At 40.6% G+C, this 20,456-nt stretch overlaps 1 protein-coding gene across 1 annotated transcript in view; it reads right to left on the bottom strand.

Moving 5' to 3' along the window:
• KCNH1 (potassium voltage-gated channel subfamily H member 1) overlaps positions 1 to 13,016 on the bottom strand; it is a 535,460-nt gene extending 522,444 nt beyond the window's left edge. The window contains exon 1 of the mRNA XM_073628425.1: positions 12,755 to 13,016. Within this exon, the coding sequence (XP_073484526.1) occupies positions 12,755 to 12,827 (73 nt within the window). The 5' untranslated portion in view covers positions 12,828 to 13,016. The remainder of the gene's footprint in view (positions 1 to 12,754) is intronic.
• Positions 13,017 to 20,456: the final 7,440 nt, after the last annotated feature.

Below are 20,456 nucleotides of genomic sequence, written 5' to 3'. Positions count from 1 at the left end.
AAGAAAAGAGGTTTAACCTTAAACTACATAGAGGGTTCTTTACTGTAAGAGTGGCAAGGATGTGCAATTCCCTTCCACATGCCGTGGTCTCAGTGGGGAAACTATTGGATAAGCACCTGAACGACTGCAATTATACAGGGATATACAATATAATACTGACATATAATCACACACATGGGTTGGACTTGATGGACTTGTGTTTTTTTTTTACCTCACCTACTATGTAACTATGTAACAAGGAAGGAAGGAAGAAAGGAAGGAAGGAAGGGAGGGAGGAAGGAAGGAAGGAAGGAAGGAAGGAAGGAAGGAAGGAAGGAAGGAAGGAAGGAAGGAAGGAAGGAAGGAAGGAAGGAAGGAAGGAGGGAAAGAAAGAAGGAAAGTGGGAGGGAGAAAAGAAAGAAATAAAGAGTAGTGGGAGAAAGAAAGAAAGAAAGAAAGAAAGAAAGAAAGAAAGAAAGAAAGAAAGAAAGAAAGAAAGAAAGAAAGAAAGAAAGAAAGAAAGAAAGAAAGAAAGAAAGAAAGAAAGAAAGAAAGAAAGAAAGAAAGAAAGAAAGAAAGAAAGAAAGAAAGAAAGAAAGAAAGAAAGAAAGAAAGAAAGAAAGAAAGGTGACAGGAAGGAAGGAAAGTGGGAGGGAGAAAAGAAAGAAAGAAGGAGGAAGAGTGGGAGGAAGAAAAGAATGAAAGAAAAGAAAGAAAGGAAGGAAGGAAAGAAGGAAGGAAGGAAGGAAGGAAGGAAGGAAGGAAGGAAGGAAGGAAGGAAGGAAGGAAGGAAGGAAGGAAGGAAGGAAGGAAGGAAGGAAGGAAGGAGGGAAGGAAAGAAAGTTGGAGGAAGAAAAAAAAGAAATAAGTAGGAAAAGTGGGAGGAAGGAAGGAGGGAAAGAAAGAAAGGAAGGAAGGAAAATGGGAGCAAGGAAGGAAAGAGGAAAGAAGGAAGGAAGGAAGGAAGGAAAGTGGCAGGGAGAAAAGAAAGAAATAAGGAGGAAGAGTGGGATGAAAGAAGGGGAGAAAGAAACAAATGGATAGAAGAGCATAACATCAAATAGGAAATGTAAAGAAGAGAAAAAGTGGAGAGAGAGAGAGAAAGAAAGAAGGAAAGAAACCAAAGGGGAAAATGTGACAGGAAGAGCATGAAGTGGAGTGTAGGGAAAAGTCGTTGGCATTGAGGACTTGCATAGCAGAATTTCCATCCATTACATTCTAATTAAAGTGCAGAATAAGCAGACAGCAGGCAGGTTAGGCTCCATGCACACTGGCGGAAAAATCGTTGCTTCTACAGGAGTTTTGTGTCCTGCCTGTAGAAGCAACTCAATGTTATCCTATGTGCCCATGTACATTAGGACGATTACAGGCATATTTTGAGATCAACGTTTAGAGGCAGGAAAAAAACCCTTCTCATTCGCATTTCTGATTGGAGCTCACTGGCAGAGAAAACGTAAAACTCTCCTAAACTTGTCTAAACTTTGTACAAAAAATGCTCTATATGAGCGTTTCTTACTCCAAAGAGAACAGACGTTTTTTTAAGCCCAGTGTGCATAGAGCCTTACATGCAAAACCCTCCATACAAAATTGTAACGTTTAGAGCCACCAAGCAGGCTTTTCCAGCATGGAGTTCTCCATTGTTTGGCGGCTGGAAACGTTGCCATTTTCTATGGACGATCGAACATTCTATTCTGGTACACACGTCCTCAGTGCACACGACTTTTTGCTACACTAGAGAACTGTTTGCCTAATTTTCCCCATTACGCTGTCATTTTTCCGCATGTGGCATTTGACGTGAAGTGGATTGGAGTGCCCTTCAGTATACGATACATTAGAGGATAAAGTGGACAGAGGAAGACGGAGGTTTGGAGAGAGGCAGGGGGGGGGGGAGAGGATCTCTAAACAATATTCCTCCATATCATTACAATAACTTCGTATCTGTCCCTGCACCTGTGTACATCTCCAGATGCAATTCATTTCATTAGTACAGAAAATGTAAACATGCTTCTATAATCCAATGAATTGCACACTCCCCATCACTCACAGAGAAATGTATCTCATCAGCTATTGTGATTGTATCTTGTGCCATTGTTATTATGACAGAACCAAGTATAATGGTTACATCATAAAGTGCACGCGATGCATGGCAACTGTCATAAGAGCTAACACAGACTTGTCATCATTAGTGATCCACCAAACATACAAACAAGAGTGCCATAGACAACTCACAGCGTACGATCAAAAGCCGGAGAGTAGCATGCCTACTCCATAAAACCGGGATTCCTGATTATAAGAGATGTCTTCGCTGATTTACTAAAGCAGTGTAATGCTGACATGCAAAGTGCAGTAACTCAGAGCAGCCAATCACTTTTCACCCTTCACCACTTTAGAACTGTCAGAATGATGACAGATGATTGTATATTGGTTACTGTGCACTGTTCTTCCCTTTGTTGAATACTTATTCTGCACTGCAAGGGTTAACTGCTCCTTTATGTCTAGGGGATAGTAAAAGCAGCTTTACTTAGCTGATCCTCCGCTCCCCCAGCATGCGGTGCTCCCCCACGGTTCCTCTGCGTCAGCTACTCAGTATCATCCATTGCAAGAATTCTTTATTGGCTACATGGTAGAATAGAGCAGTAACATGCTACCGCGTTTCAAAGTAAGAGTTAAGCCTCGTACACACGATCGTATTTTCCGACGTGAAATGTGTAATGAGAGGCTGTTGCCGGAAAATCCGACCGTATGTACGCTCCATCGGACAATTGTTGTCGGATTTTCCGCTGACAAATGTTGGCTAGCATGTCTTCAAATTTTCCGTCAACAAATGTCTGTTGTCGGATTTTCCGAGCGTGTGTACACAAGTCCGTCGGACAAAAGTCCAAAGTACAAACACACATGCTCAGAAGCAGAAGCAGTCGGTCTTGTAAACTGGCGTTCGTAATGGAGAATTAACATTTGTGACGCGGCAAATTATGAAATCTTGAAATGCAGCGCACAATTCTCTTCTTCTTTAATGGGATAATAATGAAGCTGCTTTGCTGGTGATACTGATGGAGTTATTGCAAACTAATTTTCAAAGGCTTTTTTTTTCTAGTGATATCAAGAATAATATTATTATGTTTTTTTTTTTTTTTTTTTGGGGGCGAGTTACCACAACACCATTATCCCATAGCTTTTAAGATCAAAGATACAACTGTTGGTGTCCCTTGTTAATTTTACATTGGATTTTTTTAAATATAACTGCCTACTCCCAAACTGTCATTTGAAGTAAAACACATAGCCAAGTATTATTCTCCACAATTTTTTTATTGTGCATTAAAAAAAGAAAACAAATAAAATTAGACATGCTATCTGCCAATAGAACTTAACCAAAAAGTGCATTCTATGCATCCAAAATGATAGAAAATATACCAAATCAAATCATTATTATTCAACCAAAAAAATAACGTCAAAGCAATAACTCCAAGGCCAATAATAAATAACACGTTATCTCCTCCGATTCTGCAACATGTTTGGTTGACGAACGGCCGTTCAGAAACGAACTGAAATTAGCAGAAGGAGCCCAAAGGCTGAGGCTAAAGAGCTGAAAAACCATGTAGTACGTCACTACATTCGTGATTGTTGGCCAACAATTGTGTGGCCGTGTGTATGCAAGACAAGTTTGGGCCAACGCCCTTCGGACAAAAGTCCACGGTTTTGTTGGCCAACAATCCAATCGTGTGTACGAGGCTTAAGACTTCAGCCAAAACGCAGTAGCATGTTACTGCTCTATCCTGCCATGTAGCCAATAAAGAATTGTTGCAATGGATATTAACGAGTAGCCGGCTTCATTTTATTAGAGGATTATTGCTATACTTTAAAAGCATCCGGGGCTAGAATACCAGTTTCCAGTCTCCCAGGTTATTTATGGTAGAGCATATTCTCTGTGTTGTTCTGTCGCCCTCAGAGTCCTTCTGTCCCGTACAGGGTTATGGTCCCTGCATCGGTCTTGATTATGTCAGGGTCATCTGAGCCCTGGAATACACGGGAGAAGTCGCTGCATGGATCGGTCTAGGAGCATAACGGATCCTGCAGGAGCAGAGCATCAGGTAAGTAAAACTGCTCTACCCAGTTCCTCTGGACATAAGCAAGTAGTTAACCCTTGAATGCAGCCCCACTGCAAGGGAGGACTCCTACTTTTCACAAAGTAGGGATTTCATTAAAGTGTTTCTAAAGGCAGAAAGTTTTTTTTTACCTTAATGCATTCTACAGTGCCTTGAAAAAGTATTCATACCCCATTGACATTTTCCATATTTTGTCATGTTACAACCAAAAACGTAAATGTATTTTATTGGGATTTATGTGATAGACCAACACAAAGTGGCACATAATTGTGAAGTGGAAGGAAAATTATAAATGGTTTTAAATTTTTTTTACAAATAAATATGTGAAAAGTATGGCGTGCATTTGTATTCAGCCCCTTTACTCTGATACCCCTAACTAAAATCTAGAGGAACTAATTAGTAAATAGAGTCCATCTGTGTGTAATTCAATCTCAGTATAAATACAGCTGTTCTGTGAAGTCCTTAGAGGTTTGTTAGAGAACATTAGTGAACAAACAGCATCATAAAGGCCAAAGAACACACCAGACAGGTCAGGGATAAAGTTGTGGAGAAGTTTAAAGCAGGGTTAGGTTATAAAAAAATATCCCAAGCTTTGAACATCTCACGGAGCTCTGTTCAATCCATCATCCGAAAATGGAAAGAGTATGGCACAACTGCGAACCTACCAAGACATGTCCGTCCACCTAAACTCACAGGCCGGGCAAGGAGAGCATTATTTAGAGAAGCAGCAAAAAAGCCCATGGTAACTCTGGAGGAGCTGCAGAGATCCGCAGAGACAACTATTAGTCGTGCTCTCCACAAATCTGGCCTTTATGGAAGAGTGGCAAGAAGAAAGCCACAAGAAGTCCTGTTTGCAGTTTGTAAGAAGCCATGTGGGGGACACAGCAAACATGTGGAAGAAGGTGATCTGGTCAGATGAGACCAAAATTGAACTTTTTGGCCTAAAAGCAAAACGCTATGTGTGGCGGAAAACTAACACTGCACATCACCTGGAACACACCACCCCCACCATGAAACATGGTGGTGGCAGCATCATGTTGTGGGGATGCTTTTCTTCAGCAGGGACAGGGAAGCTGGTCAGAGTTGATGGGAAGATGGATGGAGCCAAATACAGGACAATCTTAGAAAAAAACCTGTTAGAGTCTGCAAAAGACTTGAGACTGGGGTAGAGGTTCATCTTCCAGCAGGAAAATGACCCTAAACATACAGCCAGAGCTACAATGGAATGGTTTAGATCAAAGCATATTCATGTGTTAGAATGGCCCAGTCAAAGTCCAGACCTAAATCCAATTGAGAATCTGTGGCAAGACTTGAAAATTGCTGTTCACAGACACTCTCCATCCAATCTGACAAAGCTTGAGCTATTTTGCAAAGAAGAACGGGCAAAAATGTCACTCTCTAGATGTGCAAAGCTGGTGGAGACATACCCAAAAAGACTTGCAGCTGTAATTGCAGTGAAAGGTGGTTCTACAAATACACGCCACACTTTTCACATATTTAGTTGTAAAAAAAATTGAAAACCATTTATCATTTTCCTTCCACTTCACAATTAGGTGCCACTTTGTGTTGGTCTATCATATAAAATCCCAATAAAATACATTTACATTTTTGGTTGTAACATGCCAAAATGTGGAACATTTCAAGGGGTATGAATACTTTTTCAAGGCACTGTATGCATTGAGGTAAAAAAAACTTGTGTGCAGCCCCCCCTCTTCATACTTACCTGAGCCCAATGTTGATCCACTGCTGTGCAAGAGGTCAGAGGCTCTCTCTCCCCTCATTGGACAGAGAGGCAGCAGTGGGAACCATTGGCTCCTTGTGCTGTCAATCACAGCCAGTGAGGAGGGAGCAGGGGGGGGGGTAGGGCTGTGCCGCACTCATGCTCTCATCCTCTGACTTTAAAGTTATTGTAAACTCTAAATCTTTCTTGGCATAATGCTGCACTGTATACAGTTTTCTTAACCAAATGTTTTTTTGTAAAACTGTTACAAAGTTTCTTTCTGGAGATCCAGCCAGTAACAGGCTGACAATGCGAAGCCACTGTCTTACAATTAGCAGCAGTGTCATTATTCCATGCAAACTTACTGTAGTTGTACTGTATATACTGCATTTCCATATATCTGATAGACCTAATAAGCAGCCCAATGGCCAAGTGAAGAATCGCACATGGCAGACTGACAAATCGCACATGGCAGACTCACAAATCGCACATGGCAGACTCACAAATCGCACATAGCAGACTGACAAATATGTGGTTATATGGTGAGGCAGTGGCTTAGCATTGTCAGCCTGTAATAGAAAGTACTGTTACTGGCAGGATCTCCAGATAAGAAACTGCAACTGATTCCCAAAGAAACATTTGTCTTAGAAAACTGTATACAGTAAGGCACTATGCCAAGCATACTGAAAAATACAATTTGGCTTTACATACATTTTTAATACATTTTAGTTACTGACCCAGATAAATCATGCAGCAAGTGAAATCCGACTGAATTCAGAACTCCTGCCTACTTGTTACAGGTCAGTGACTCAAAAATGACTCAGTACATCAGATCAGCCTAAAAACCAGGCAACTGGCATTTTCAGGAGAAGTCAGCTATGGCTGCTCCCATGTGTCTGCCAGTACAAGTTTCCTTTAAAGTTGAACACCAGATATGATCTTTAGCTGGTCAAGCTTGGCACAATGTAAGTATGCATATCTCATAACTAAGGCGCCCCCTGAGAAGCTGGAAATCACTCTACTACGGTGGAGGAAGCTGAGATTTTCCAGGTCCTGCTCAGGTTCTATTCAAGCGGACCTCTTCCCTACAACCATGGCCAGTGGTTGTTGTGGGGGTCTGCAGACAGGGGGCTTATCGGAATATGGAAGCCCCTTTTAATAATAAAGGGTCTCCCAGAAACCTCCCCCACCCCCCCATGTGGATGAGTATGGGGAACACAGTCTTTTATTTTTAAAAATTAAGTTCCCCCAAAAAGTTCATCATTTAAAATCTGATATGTTGACTGCCAACTTGCCAGAAAAAAAAAAAAACCTGGCACACACATCTAATCCTGACAGTACTTATAGCGAAGTCACAGCAAGCTATCATTAGCTATTTAGGAAAAGGGGAAGGGTTGGTAGTGACATCACTGACTATGGCCATATTTGGGCACTGCTATTCTCAGTGACGTCCGTGGTTCCTAGGAACCCGATGGGTGCAAGCACCCGCAGCTTCCTTAATACTCTATGAATATCTACATTTTAGAGGAGCCTTGTACAGCAAAATTATGGGTTGTGGTAAAAAACAAAACAAAAGTAAAGCTACATCCAGTGTTTACTATGTATCCAGTTTATCTTCACCTAATCGGACTCTAGAGAGTCCATCTATTGAGATTCATTTTATCTATTCCACTTCAGTTGATAGTGAATTCTGTCTTTTTTACTTATGAATTTTTAATAAATTAGATTAATGACAGCATTAAAGTGTGATTTCCAATAAATTTCCAATCACCTCATTTTTATAGTTGTCTTTAGAAAGGATGAGTCAAGGAACACCTGAGCCTTTGCCCATTTGGCCCCCTGTTCGGCGGGAGCTGAAAACAATATATATAGAAAAAGTATTTTTATTGCTTCTTTATTTCACTGGTTCTTAAAAAGACACGATACAGTATATAAATATATATAAATTATTATATATAGATATATCTAGATATAAAAATAAACACTATATTGTCAAAAATATTTGGACTCCTACCTTTACACACACATGAACTTTAAGGCATTCCCAGTCTTAGTATGTAGGGTTCAATATTGAGTTGGCCCGCCCTTTGCAGCTATAACAGCTTCAACTCTTCTGGGAAGGCTGTCCACAAGGTTTAGGAGTGTGTCTATGGGAATGTTTGACCATTCTTCCAGATGTGCATTTGTGAGGTCAGGCACTGATGTTGGATGAGAAGGCCTTGCTTGCAGTCTCCGCTGTAATTCATCCCAAAGGTGTTCTATCGGGTTGAGGTCAGTCAAGTTCCTCCACCCCAAACTTGCTCATCCGTGTCTTTATGGGACTTGCATTGTGCACTGGTCCAAATCATTTGGTGGAGGGGGGGGGGGGGGTGTGGTGTGGTGTTGCTTTTCAGGGGTTGGGCTTGGCCTCTTAGTTCCAGTGAAGGGAACTCCTAAGGTATCAGCATACCAAGACATTTTGGACAATTTCATGCTCACAACTTTGTGGGAACAGTTTGGGGATGACCCCTTCCTGTTCCAACATGACTGCGCACCAGTGCACAAATCAAGGTCCATAAAGACATGGATGAGGGAGTTTGGGGTGGAGGAACTTGACTGGCCTGCACAGAGTCCTGACCTCAACTTGATAGAACACCTTTGGGATGAGTTAGAGGGGAGACTTCGAACCAGGCTTTCTTGTCCAACATCAGTGCCTGATCTCACATAGACATACTCCTAAACCTTGTGGACAGCCTTCCCAGAAGAGTTGAAGCTGTTACAGCTGCAAAGGGTGGACCAACTCAATATTGAACCCTACAGACTAAGACTGGGATGGCATTAAAGTTCATGTGCGTGTCCCAATACTTTTGACTATATATAAATAAATTGTCAAAAGTATTGGGACACGCACATGAACTTTAATGCCATCCCAGTCTTAGTCCATAGGGTTCAATATTGAGTTGGCCCACCCATAATTTATATACATCTCCTGCTTTTTAGATTACAGAACAATATAAGTAAACCTACAGCTGAAGTCCTCAACCAATATTTCAATCTTTAAATTAAAGGGACTTTCCCACAAAAGTAATGACTTAGCTGTTGGCAAAGCCTAGTAGGCTGAGTCAGCCCCTGGCTTCGTTGTTTTTGCATAATTTAACAGTAAGATCCTCATACTATAATTCACGACTCCGTTCCTAACCACCTGGGAGTTTTGGGTTTTCCCACCCACCTTTGCACGCTCCATAACCTCCTCTCACATTCTCTGTAACATAAAATAAACTTTAAAAATCCAGCAGGGAGAGTGGGAACCCCTCATAATGGGCACAATAGGTATGCAGGCATTCAAGAGCAGAGATCTCACCGACAGTTGCTGAGAGACATAGGGAAACTGTCAGGTGGTTTAACCACCATCTACCAAAATGTAAAATAGAAATTACTCTGTAATAAGACAAAAAAAAAAAGCAATGTGGAAATACAAAACCCGTAGCAACCAACCAGGAATCTTTCACTTGTCTGCTCACATTGAACTGGTTGCTATTCGCAACTGCAAAGAATTGCTCTTGCCACTTACTAGATGACCTCTTGGTTTCCTGGCTGCAATAGGCACAGATCCACCAATCTAAACGAAGATTACATTCTCCTGAGAATTTGGCAAAGCACTGCTCCATCACTCCTCTGGACGTTTAACAGAAGACCTTCTTCATCAAAATTTAATTATCTCTTGTACAAAGTGAAAACAGGCAAAGAGCAATGGGGCTTACTATACCTGAAACCAGCTTTGGGTCATAAATTAATGAGTTGACAGGCAATGCTAAACGTTAAAAGCTAGCTTTAAAGAATGAAATCATAAAAAACCTATGTCTACTAAAAGATTCCGAAGGTGATGGAAGACAGAGATACCTAAGCAACTGCTCTTATCACATACACTGCACAACGTGGGGACTCGTTGTCTACATGACTTATTGCTCCTATTCCATTGGTATTCATAATAGGATAAGGCACAAATTATTATGAAATAATATATGTGTCTGCTATTTTCTAACAGTTGATATGACATCTAGGTTGGTAAGTCTTATATCACCTACTCAGCACCAAAGTAATGGTAAGGAAAGTATTTGCATTTCAAAAGAGCCAACTGGGCTCTTCATTAAAAGGCTATGTGAAGGCTTCATATAATCAAAACCACTTTATTTGCAATAGTCAACTTACATGGCTGAACAATGAAGGCTATATTAATAGCTTTGACTTTATAGAATGATTTAATAAAGCAAGATAAAACAGCACATATGTTATGCAATGTACAGGAGCCCCCAGCAACAAATCAGAAATGATCTTTTACAGGGATGTTAGGAGACTGAACTCGGTTGCTTTGGGTTACTGCAATCTGCAAATTCACTGTGTGCAATCTATTATAAAGGCTTTCTTGTACTAATTCCTAGTGTAAAAGTATTGCAAGTTGATTAGAGTCTGCTCCAGGTGTGATTTCCCTTTTCATATCATATATAATAGCTATATATATCTATAAATATAGATATCTATATCTATAGATATAGCTATCTATAGATATAGATATCTATATCTATATCTATAGATATATAGAGAGAGAGAGATCTCTCTCTCTCTCTCTCTCTATATATACACATATATATATATATATATATATATATATGGATATATCTATATAGATATATAGATATATTATATATATATATATATATATATATATATATATATAGATAGATAGATAGATAGATAGATAGATAGATAGATAGATAGATAGATAGATAGATAGATAATATATATATATCCATATATATATATATATTATCTATCTATCTATCTATCTATCTATCTATATATATATATATATATATATATATATATATATAGATCTATAGATCTATAGATCTATAGATATAGATCTATAGATCTATAGATCTATAGATATATATAGATATATATATATATATCGATATATATATATATATATCTATATAAATATATATATATATATATAGTATATTCAGCTGCAAGGGCATGAGTAAATGTATGACATCCTATCACTCATCACGTGTCACAGAGGACCAGTGATGACTCAGGATGCAGTTTGAGAAATTTCTGCAAACGAAACAAGGAACTGGAGATCAAGTGCAATTTCTACATGGATAAGATGTATATTTTTATTTTATTTTTTTACAGTTATTCTTCTCCAGATCACTAAGTGAACCCAAACAGACTGCCAGCAATCCCTCCCAGCCATCCAATACTAACCTTGCCATGAACAATGTGAAATCTGTATTAACTTCTAAGGGTCTGATACACTTTGATTGCCCTTTCTGATAACATAAGGTATATTTTTTAATTAACCCTAGTTAGACTTTTTCTGGGTGTCCAGTAAATCCAAGTAGACCTCCAACAAGTCATCCAATACAAACCTTACCATGAACAATGTTATATATCTGTATTACCTCCTAATACACTTTGATGATCCTTTCTGATAACATGTACTGTATATATTTTTTTTAATTGATTAATTACACTTCTCCCGGGTTCCCAGTTAACTCAGTAAAACCTCCAGCAATTCCTCCCAGCCATCTAGTACAAACCTTGCCATGATTTAATGTGGGGAAATTCTGCAAACCAAACAAGGAGCTATAGATCAAATGTAATTTCTTTGTATATTTTTTATTGACCATAGTTACACTTCTGGGTGCCCAGTAAACCCAAAAAGACCTTCAGCAACCCCCCCAGATATCCAATACAAATCTTGCCATGAACAATATTATATCTGTAGTACCTTCTAATGGGCTGATTCACTTTGATTACCCATGATAATAATATGTATACTTTTATTGACCACAGTTACACTTCTGCTGGGTGCCAAGTGAATCCAAAGAGATCTCCAACATTCCCTCCAATATAAACCTTGCCATGAACAATGATATAGCTGTATTAACTTCTAGTGAGTTGATTCATTGTAATAATTACCCATATGGATAATGTCTCATTTTTATTTAACCCATTACATTTCTCTTAGGTACCTCCAAAGAGACCTCAAATCCCTCCCAGCCATCCAATACAAACAGTGCTATGAATAAATGTTATATTTGTATTGCCTTCTAAAGGACTGATTCACTTTGATCACCCTTGATGTATATTTTGTGATCACAGTTACACATCTCCTGAGTGCCAAGTCAATTAACCCAAGAGACCTCCAACAATTTCTCCCAACCATTCAATACAAACATGGCTATTGACAATGTTAAATCTGTATTACCTTCTAAAGGACTGATTCACTTGATTACCCTTGCTGATATCATGTATATTTTTTGATGACAGTTGCACTTCTGGGTGCCAAGTCAACCCACAGAGACCTACAACAATCCCTCCCAAAACCATTCAAATCAAACAGTGCTATTAACAATGTTACCTTCTAAAGGACTGAATTACTTTGATTTCCCTTGCTGATACCATGTATATTTTGTGACCACAATTACACTTCTGGGTGCCAAGTCAACCCAAAGAGACCTCCAACAACCCCTCAACCACTCAATACAAACAGTGCCATCATACTGTTAAATGTGTATTACCTTCTAAAGGACTGATTCAGTTTGATTACCCTTGCTGATACCATGTATATATTTTTTTGATGACAGTTGCACTTCTCCTGGGTGCCAAGTCAACCCAAAGAGACCTCCGACAATCCATCCCATACAAACCTTGCCATGAACAATGTTATATCTGTATTACCTTCTAATGGGCTGATTCCCTTTGATTACCCATGCTGAGCACTGATGCCTTAACCACTTCGCTGCCACATGCTTCAGTCGTGCCTAGTGTAATCCCTGGTGGCTGAAAGGGGGTTAAATGGCAAAGTGAAGACTCCCATGCAAAGTATTCAATAAGCGCAACATCCTTATTTCCTCATTGCTGGGCAATGGCGAGGAGTGAGATGGCTTTTCCTGGTCCTTACCATTAGATCTCCGGACAATGTTCTCCAAAAAGGTGTTTTGTGGGGCCACCAGACCTCTGCGACCCCCTGCCATGATCAAGGTAGCTGCAGTCCGGAGCTGGGGAAGGCAGTGGGGGGGTTTCAGGATAGTGGTGGGAGAAGGAGATCCAGAGCTCCAGTTCTTTCAAGTGAGGTCCTCATGGTCCTGAGTAGAATCCAGCTCAGCTGCTATTGCATCAGTAGAAGGGAAAGGAAGAGATCTCCCTGCCATCCACCCCAATCACTCCCCCCCTGTACCCCCCACCCCATCAGCCCCTGCACACCTCCCACATAAAGCCTGCTCTCCCCTGCGCTCAGCGGAGCTCCCCTGCCGCTCTGCGCTCTCCGAGGTGCTGAAATGAGCAGTGCCGGCGGCACACACATAGGACGAGCCGCAGCACCGCCACTGACTACCCCGGATTGGGTAACCTCTTCGCTGCCTCGCTGCTCCCTCTGCTCGTCTGCAATTAACCCGTACGAGGCTTTCCCGAAAAATCCGCAGCTAGGAAAAGGAAAACCTGGAGCCAGAGAGCTGGGGGAAGCAGTGCCGACCTTCTTCTGGAAATGCTGCCTTTACCTTCAGTAGCTGGAACAATCATGCAAGCAGTGAAGGCAGGACTAATGAAAGGTGCTGAACTACTGAATCAACTGAATTCTTTGGGGAAGCCAGGGAATTAGCATTTTAGAAGAAGAGATCAGCAATAGCAGAATTCCGATTTCTTTATAGTATAGGTTTCCCTAAAGCTGAAGTTTAATCCATTTATTTTTTGCTTTCCCTGGTTCCTCCTTCTCCTCCTCATCAACATGCAAATAACATTTTTAAATTAAAGCTTTCTTTTGTCATTACCTATTTTTATTTCATTGTATTTTATAACATTTTATTTTAATTATTTTTTTAATTTATTTATTTTAATCTACATATATTTTGCATTCCCTGGTTCCTCGCATTCCACCAACATGCTAATGATCTTTATATTATTTATTTTTATTTCAGATTCGTATATTTGAATTTATTTATTTTTATTTTATTCTACTTATATTTTGCTTTCCCTGGTTCCTCCTTCTCCCCCTCATCAACATGCAAATAACATTTTTAAATTAACGCTTTCTTTTGTCATTACTTATTTTTATTTCATTGTATTTTATAATATTCTATTTTAATTTGTTTTTATTTATTTATTTTAAGCTACATATATTTTGCATTCCCTGGTTCCTCACACCCTACCAACATGCTAATGATCTTTATATTATTTATTTTTATTTCAGATTTGTATATTTGAATTTATTTATTTTTATTTTATCCTACTTATATTTTGCTTTTCTTGTTTCCTCCTTCTCCACCTCATCAACATGCAAATAACTTTTAAATGAAAGCTTTCTTTTGTCATTACTTATTTTTATTTTATTGTAATTTATAATATTTTATTTTAATTAAAAAAATATATCTTTTTTAATCTACATATATTTTGCATTCCCTGGTTCCTCGCACCCCACCAACATGCTAATGATCTTTATATTATTTTTTTTTTCAGATTCGTATATTTGAATTTATTTATTTTTATTTTATTCTACTTATATTTTGCTTTCCCTTTTTCCTCCTTCTCCCCCTCATCAACCTGCAAATAACATTTTTTACATGAAAGATTTCTTTTGTCATTACTTATTTTTATTTTATTGCATTTTATAATATTTTATTTTGATTCATTTTTTTTTATTATTTATTTTAATCTACATATATTTTGCATTCCCTGGTTCCTCACACCCCACCAACATGCTAATGATCTTTATATTATTTATTTTTATTTCAGATTTGTATATTTGAATTTATTTATTTTTATTTTATCCTACTTATATTTTGCTTTCCCTGGTTCCTCCTTCTCCCCGTCATCAACATGCAAATAACTTTTAAATGAAAGCTTTCTTTTGTCATTACTTATTTTTATTTTAATGTAATTTATAATATTTTATTTTAATTAAAAAAAAAGATTTTAATCTACATATATTTTGCATTCCCTGGTTTCTCACACCCTACCAACATGCTAATGATCTTTATATTATTTATTTTTATTTCAGATTCGTATATTTGAATTGATTTATTTTTATTTTATTCAACTTATATTTTGCCCTTCCTGAACCCCCCTCTTCTCAGTGGCAGCCCGTCAATACGGGGGGTAGGGATGCCGCCCCCCTAATCCAGGAGCCCGGCCCCTAATCTACATACAGGGCGCCGGACGCATGGATTCCAATGGGTTTTTTTTTTTTGAAGCACATGATTAGAACCTGAGGCTCAAATTGGCTTAAAAAAAAAGGGTGGGCTCGGGGCGCAGAACACTGCGCCCTGAACCCACCCAGTTGTGTGACAATAGTGAAATAATATTCGCTAATGTCGACCTAATTCTCCTCCCTGTCAATCAGGGAGCGGTCCACTTGACCCAATTGGCCAAGAGGAGAAGCGATCCTATTGTCGGCCAAGGAGGAGGAGTTGCAGAGATGCAGGGGAAGCCGCCGTAATGCTGAGGAAGAGACGAAGGGTGAAGAAGGGTGAAGAAGGGTGAAGCCACTGCCTGGAGAAAGTGCTGCCTGCGACCTAGATGGGGTAAGTGCGGGGCTGGTGACAACCGGGGGGTGGGGGGGGGTGCGGGCAATCTGACCAGATTGTTTGCTGCCCCCCCCTCCCCGAAAAAAAAATCAAAAAATAAACCACTAGCCGTCACTGATGAATATGCTAATTACATTTCTAAAATAAAACTTGTCCAATTCTTTACTTACCTTATTTTGATTTGATGTGATTTATGGTTTTATATTTGATTATTTATAGACATTCAATAATATTATTTTAGTATTTAAAGTAGAACTATAGGCAAAACTTTTTTTTCCCATTTTAGATAAGTAAGAGCTGGCTCACACCACAAAAACACACTCCTGATCTGTTCCAGATGTGTTTCTGCATGCAGCTTTTTTTACGCATTCCAGTGCGTTTTTGATGCATTTCCGGATGCATTCCAGATGCTTTTTCCTGTTTTTATTCACTGACCAGGGTCCAGTGCATTCCGGTGCATTTTTTTATGTGTTTTACTGCATTCAAGTGCAGAAAAAATGCAGCATGTTCTACTTTTTTTTCTGTAACTGACCACACTGGTGTGAACTATGCCATTAGAAATCTTATAACCTGCTTTCCCTGCGTTTTTGATGCAGAAAAAAAAGCACTGGACTGCATGTGGTGTGAACCGGCCCTAAGGGAGGGTTATAACCCTTATTTATTCATTTTTTTGCCATCTGTGCTCTATTTGGGAGATTTACCTTTACTTCTTGTCCCGTAGCCAAAACAGGAAGTGAGGGGAAATCCTTGCAAATTAAGGGAATCCCTCGGGGACCCTCAGGCCACCAGAACTGTCCCCATTGGAAGATTTCCCCTCTTAGTTTTCTGAGAGTAACCCAAAATGTGGGATTTTCTTTTACTTTCACTTTCAATGATAATGGCAAACAGGACAAATAGAGAGGGTAAATCTCTCTAACGGGGGCACTGGGGTTGTCACCTATTCTTCAGGCCAAACCTGAACACTTTGAGCGGCACATAGCAATTTTTTTTTAAGGGGGAACACTGTGGACTGTGGTTTAAAATGGAACTCTGATGTAAGGGGGTTTCTGCTCACCAAAGCCCCCACTTACATCAGAATTCACAGCATTCCCCCTTAAATCAGGGTGCCCAATCTCCCCCTTAAATCAGAGTCCATAGAGCACCCCTTACATCTGAGTTCCCCTTACCTTAGTGTACTCACTTGCTCAGGGGCAGGACAGAGAAGGGAGAGGGTCTATGCACTTGGCGGCTGTGGTAATTGGTTGATGGGGAGCATAGGTGTGTGCAACCCGAGCAGCAGGGGGAATCTGTCCCGCACTGGTTGAATAGGATGTGCCCAGGCATGCCTAAGTTGGAGGGGTTGCAGTCCGATCTGAATAATGTGTCTGGGTCTTAGGCAGTTTGAAATCTGAACACATGACCCAAAACCTGGACTGCCCAGGTGAATCCTTGACAGGTGGCAACCCTAGGGGGCACAGACAGCAATAAAAACTGACAGGTGTTCTAATCCTCAGGGGCGGACTGACCATTCGGGCCCCATGCCACTAAGGGGCCCCATCAGGGTTGCCAGCCTCATTAAAATCAGGGACAGTATGTAAAAATCTGTGTTTTTAAAAAAATCACAAGATTATAGCTGCCCCGCCTCTCCAGTACCTTTTCAGTGTGTGTATGTGTATTCTGTGTATGTATACTGTGTGTGTATATTGTGTGTCTGTGTGTGTATACTGTGCGGCCCCATAATCTATTGCCTGGGGGTCCCATGATCTCCTATTGCCTGGGGGCCCCATAATCTCCTATTGCCCGGGGGCCCCATAATCATCTCCTATTGCCCGGGGGCCCCATGAGTTGTCAGTCCGCCCCTGCTAATCCCTCTCCACTCTAAAAACTAAAAAAAAAAAATTTTGCCTTCAGTTATACTTTAACATCCAAAACTCCATGTCATCTAATAAACATTATTCCTGCAAATCCAAGTCATCTTGTTGGCACTTCACACCAGAGCTCCAGATCAGCCTTCTAAGAATCTAATCTTCTGTCCTTGTTTGTATTGTAAAGTGTTGGCGCTATATAAATCCTGTATAATAATTTTATTATCATTCTGACCCAGTAACTTTGCAAGCGCTGACTAATATTCTGTATTCACATCCTGCCAAGCAAATGAGTCGGCTTCTTTTATCCAAATCCAGCATTCCTGTGTGGATTCCTTGCAACAGGCAGCCGTGGCTGTGATGTCACATAAGGAGTTAAACCGTCAGCTGCCACCCACTCACCGACTCACCGGGGAACCCGTCCTGATTCCGTGCTATACGTACTGTATCCACCTACTCAACAGGATTTCCCTTTGCTGAAAACTTTAAGAGCTGTCATTGTGACAGCGAGATGACAGAACTTCTACTTCTTACACACAAAGCTGATCTAGGTAACGGTGTGCATGTCATACAACATGCTGTAGAATCACCGGTCAGCTCAGCCTCTATAATGACAATCTATCATTCGCTGGCCATCTATTTCATCCGTCACCACAGTCATTTGCGTTGCTCGCTCCATGTGCAATGTGAGAACAGTATAAAGACTGATTGTTCCGCAGCTCTGTCCTCCAAAATCAGCATATACAGTATCTCACAAAAGTGAGTACACCCCTCACATTTTTGTACATATTTTATTACATCTTTTCATGTGACAACACTGAAGAGATGACACTTTGCTACAATGTAAAGTAGTGAGTGTACAGCTTGTATAACAGTGTACATTTTCTGTCCTCTCAAAATAACTCAACACACAGCCATTAACGTCTAAACCGCTGGCAACAAAAGTGAGTACACCCCTAAGTGAAAATGTCCAAATTGGGCCCAAAGTGTCCATATTTTGTGTGGCCACCATTATTTTCCAGCACTGCCTTAACCCTCTTGGGTATGGAGTGCACCAGAGCTTCACAGGTTGCCACTGGAGTCTTCTTCCACTCCTCCATGACGACATCACGGAGCTGGTGGATGTTGGAGACCTTGCGCTCCTCCACCTTCCATTTGAGGATGACCCACAGATGTTCAATAGGGTTTAGGTCTGGAGACATGCTTGGTCAGTCCATCACCTTTACCCTCAGCTTCTTTAGCAGGCATGTGGTCATCTTGGAGGTGTGTTTGGGGTCGTTATCATATTGGAATACTGCCCTGTGGCTCAGTCTCCGAAGGGAAGGGATCATGCTCTGCTTCAGTATGTCACAGTACATGTTGGCATTCATGGTTCCCACAATGAACTGTAGCTCCCCAGTGCCGGCAGCACTCATGCAGCCCCAGACCATGCCACTCCCACCACCATGCTTGAATGTAGGCAAGACACACTTGTCTTTGTACTCCTCACCTGGTTGTCGCCACACACGCTTGACACCATCTGAACTAAATAAGTTTATCTTGGTCTCATCAGACCACAGGACATGGTTCCAGTAATCCATGTCCTTTCTGCTTTTCTACAGTAAACTGTTTGTGGGCTTTCTTATGCATCATCTTTAGAAGAGGCTTCCTTCTGGGATGACAGCCATGCAGACCAATTTGATGCAGTGTGCGTCATATGGTCTGAGCACTGACAGGCTGACCCCCAACCCCTTCAACCTCTGCAGCAATGCTGGCAGCTCTCATACATCTATTTCCCAAAGACAACCTCTGGATATGATGCTGAGCACCTGCACCCAACCTCTTTGGTCGACCATAGGGAGGCCTGTTCTGAGTGGAACCTGTCCTGTTAAACCGCTGTATGGTCTCGGCCACTTGCTGCAGCTCATTTTCAGTGTCTTGGCAATCTTCCTATAGCCTAGGCCATCTTTATGTAGACCAACTTTTTTTCAGATCCTCAGAGAGTTCTTTGCCATGAGGTGCCATGTTGAACTTCCAGTGACCAGTATGAGAGAGTGCGAGCAATAACACCAAATTTAACACACTTGCTCCCCATTCGCACCTGAGACCTTGTAACACTAACGCGTTACATGATACCGGGGAGGGAAAATGGCTAATTGGGCCCAATTTGGACATTTTCACTTAGGGGTGTACTCTCTTTTGTTGCCACCGGTTTAGACATTAATGGCTGTGTGTTGAGTTATTTTGAGGGGACAAATTTACAGTTATACAAGCTGTACACTCACTACTTTACATTGTAGCAAAGTGTAATTTCTTTTGTGTTGTTACATAAAAAGAAATAATAAAATATTTACAAAAATGTGAGGGGTGTACTCACTTTTGTGAGATACTGTACATGCCATCCCTGCTATTACAATTCCAAAAATACATTTCTTTTTTCGTTCGAAGAGTGGGCAGGACCATGCAAACCACCCCTTTACCTGCCCACCCAGGTCTTTTAAAACCAGACACAGATACAGCTTTAAAGTGGTTGTAAATCCTTACATATACCCACTGAAGTGACTGGCCTCAGGTGATACACATAGCTGAAGCATATCCTCCTACATGCTGTAAGTTGTTATTGTTTATCTGCAGCCCTCTCTTCTCCACATCTGTTCAAAATCCAGATTTTACACAGCATTTCTGAGCTCCAGCAGGCACAGCGCAGAACAGAGAGCTGAGGGTAATCTGAGACCTGAGTGGAGGGACTGGACACACTCCCTCCTACAGAGTATCATAGCAAAACATGCACAGCTACCTTAGATTTTCCTGCGTTAGATGATGAAGACTGGGAGGAGCTATGGGAATGTCCCTTTCTGCAACTAGTTTCAACTAAAGATAGACTTATACGATATAAAATTCTACATAGAATTTATCTCACCCCTGCAAGATTACACAGAATATATCCTTCTATCTCTGCGGTGTGCTGGCAATGTTCTGCTGACACAGCGGATTTCATCCACATTTTCTGGCACTGTCCTCTTATTCAAGCATTTTGGGCGGGTGTAGTATCACTCATCTGCTCAGTGACCACTATATCGATTCCTCAGACAGTGGAGGTTTGTCTGCTGGGTCTGGTGGGCCCCCCAGCTCACCGCAAAGCCCCAAGAACCCTAGTTGGACTGCTTCTATTTTATGCGAGGAAAATTATTGTGCTCCAGTGGAAATCCACATTATCTTTATCGCAGTGGAAACAATTAGTTAACTCCCAGCAACCCTTGTA

This window comes from Aquarana catesbeiana, linkage group LG04 (genome assembly GCF_042186555.1).
Source record: "Aquarana catesbeiana isolate 2022-GZ linkage group LG04, ASM4218655v1, whole genome shotgun sequence".
NCBI classification, from domain to species: Eukaryota; Metazoa; Chordata; class Amphibia; order Anura; family Ranidae; genus Aquarana; species Aquarana catesbeiana.
Note: the sequence above shows the minus strand (reverse complement) of the source record. Positions and strands in the feature narration are given on the sequence as shown.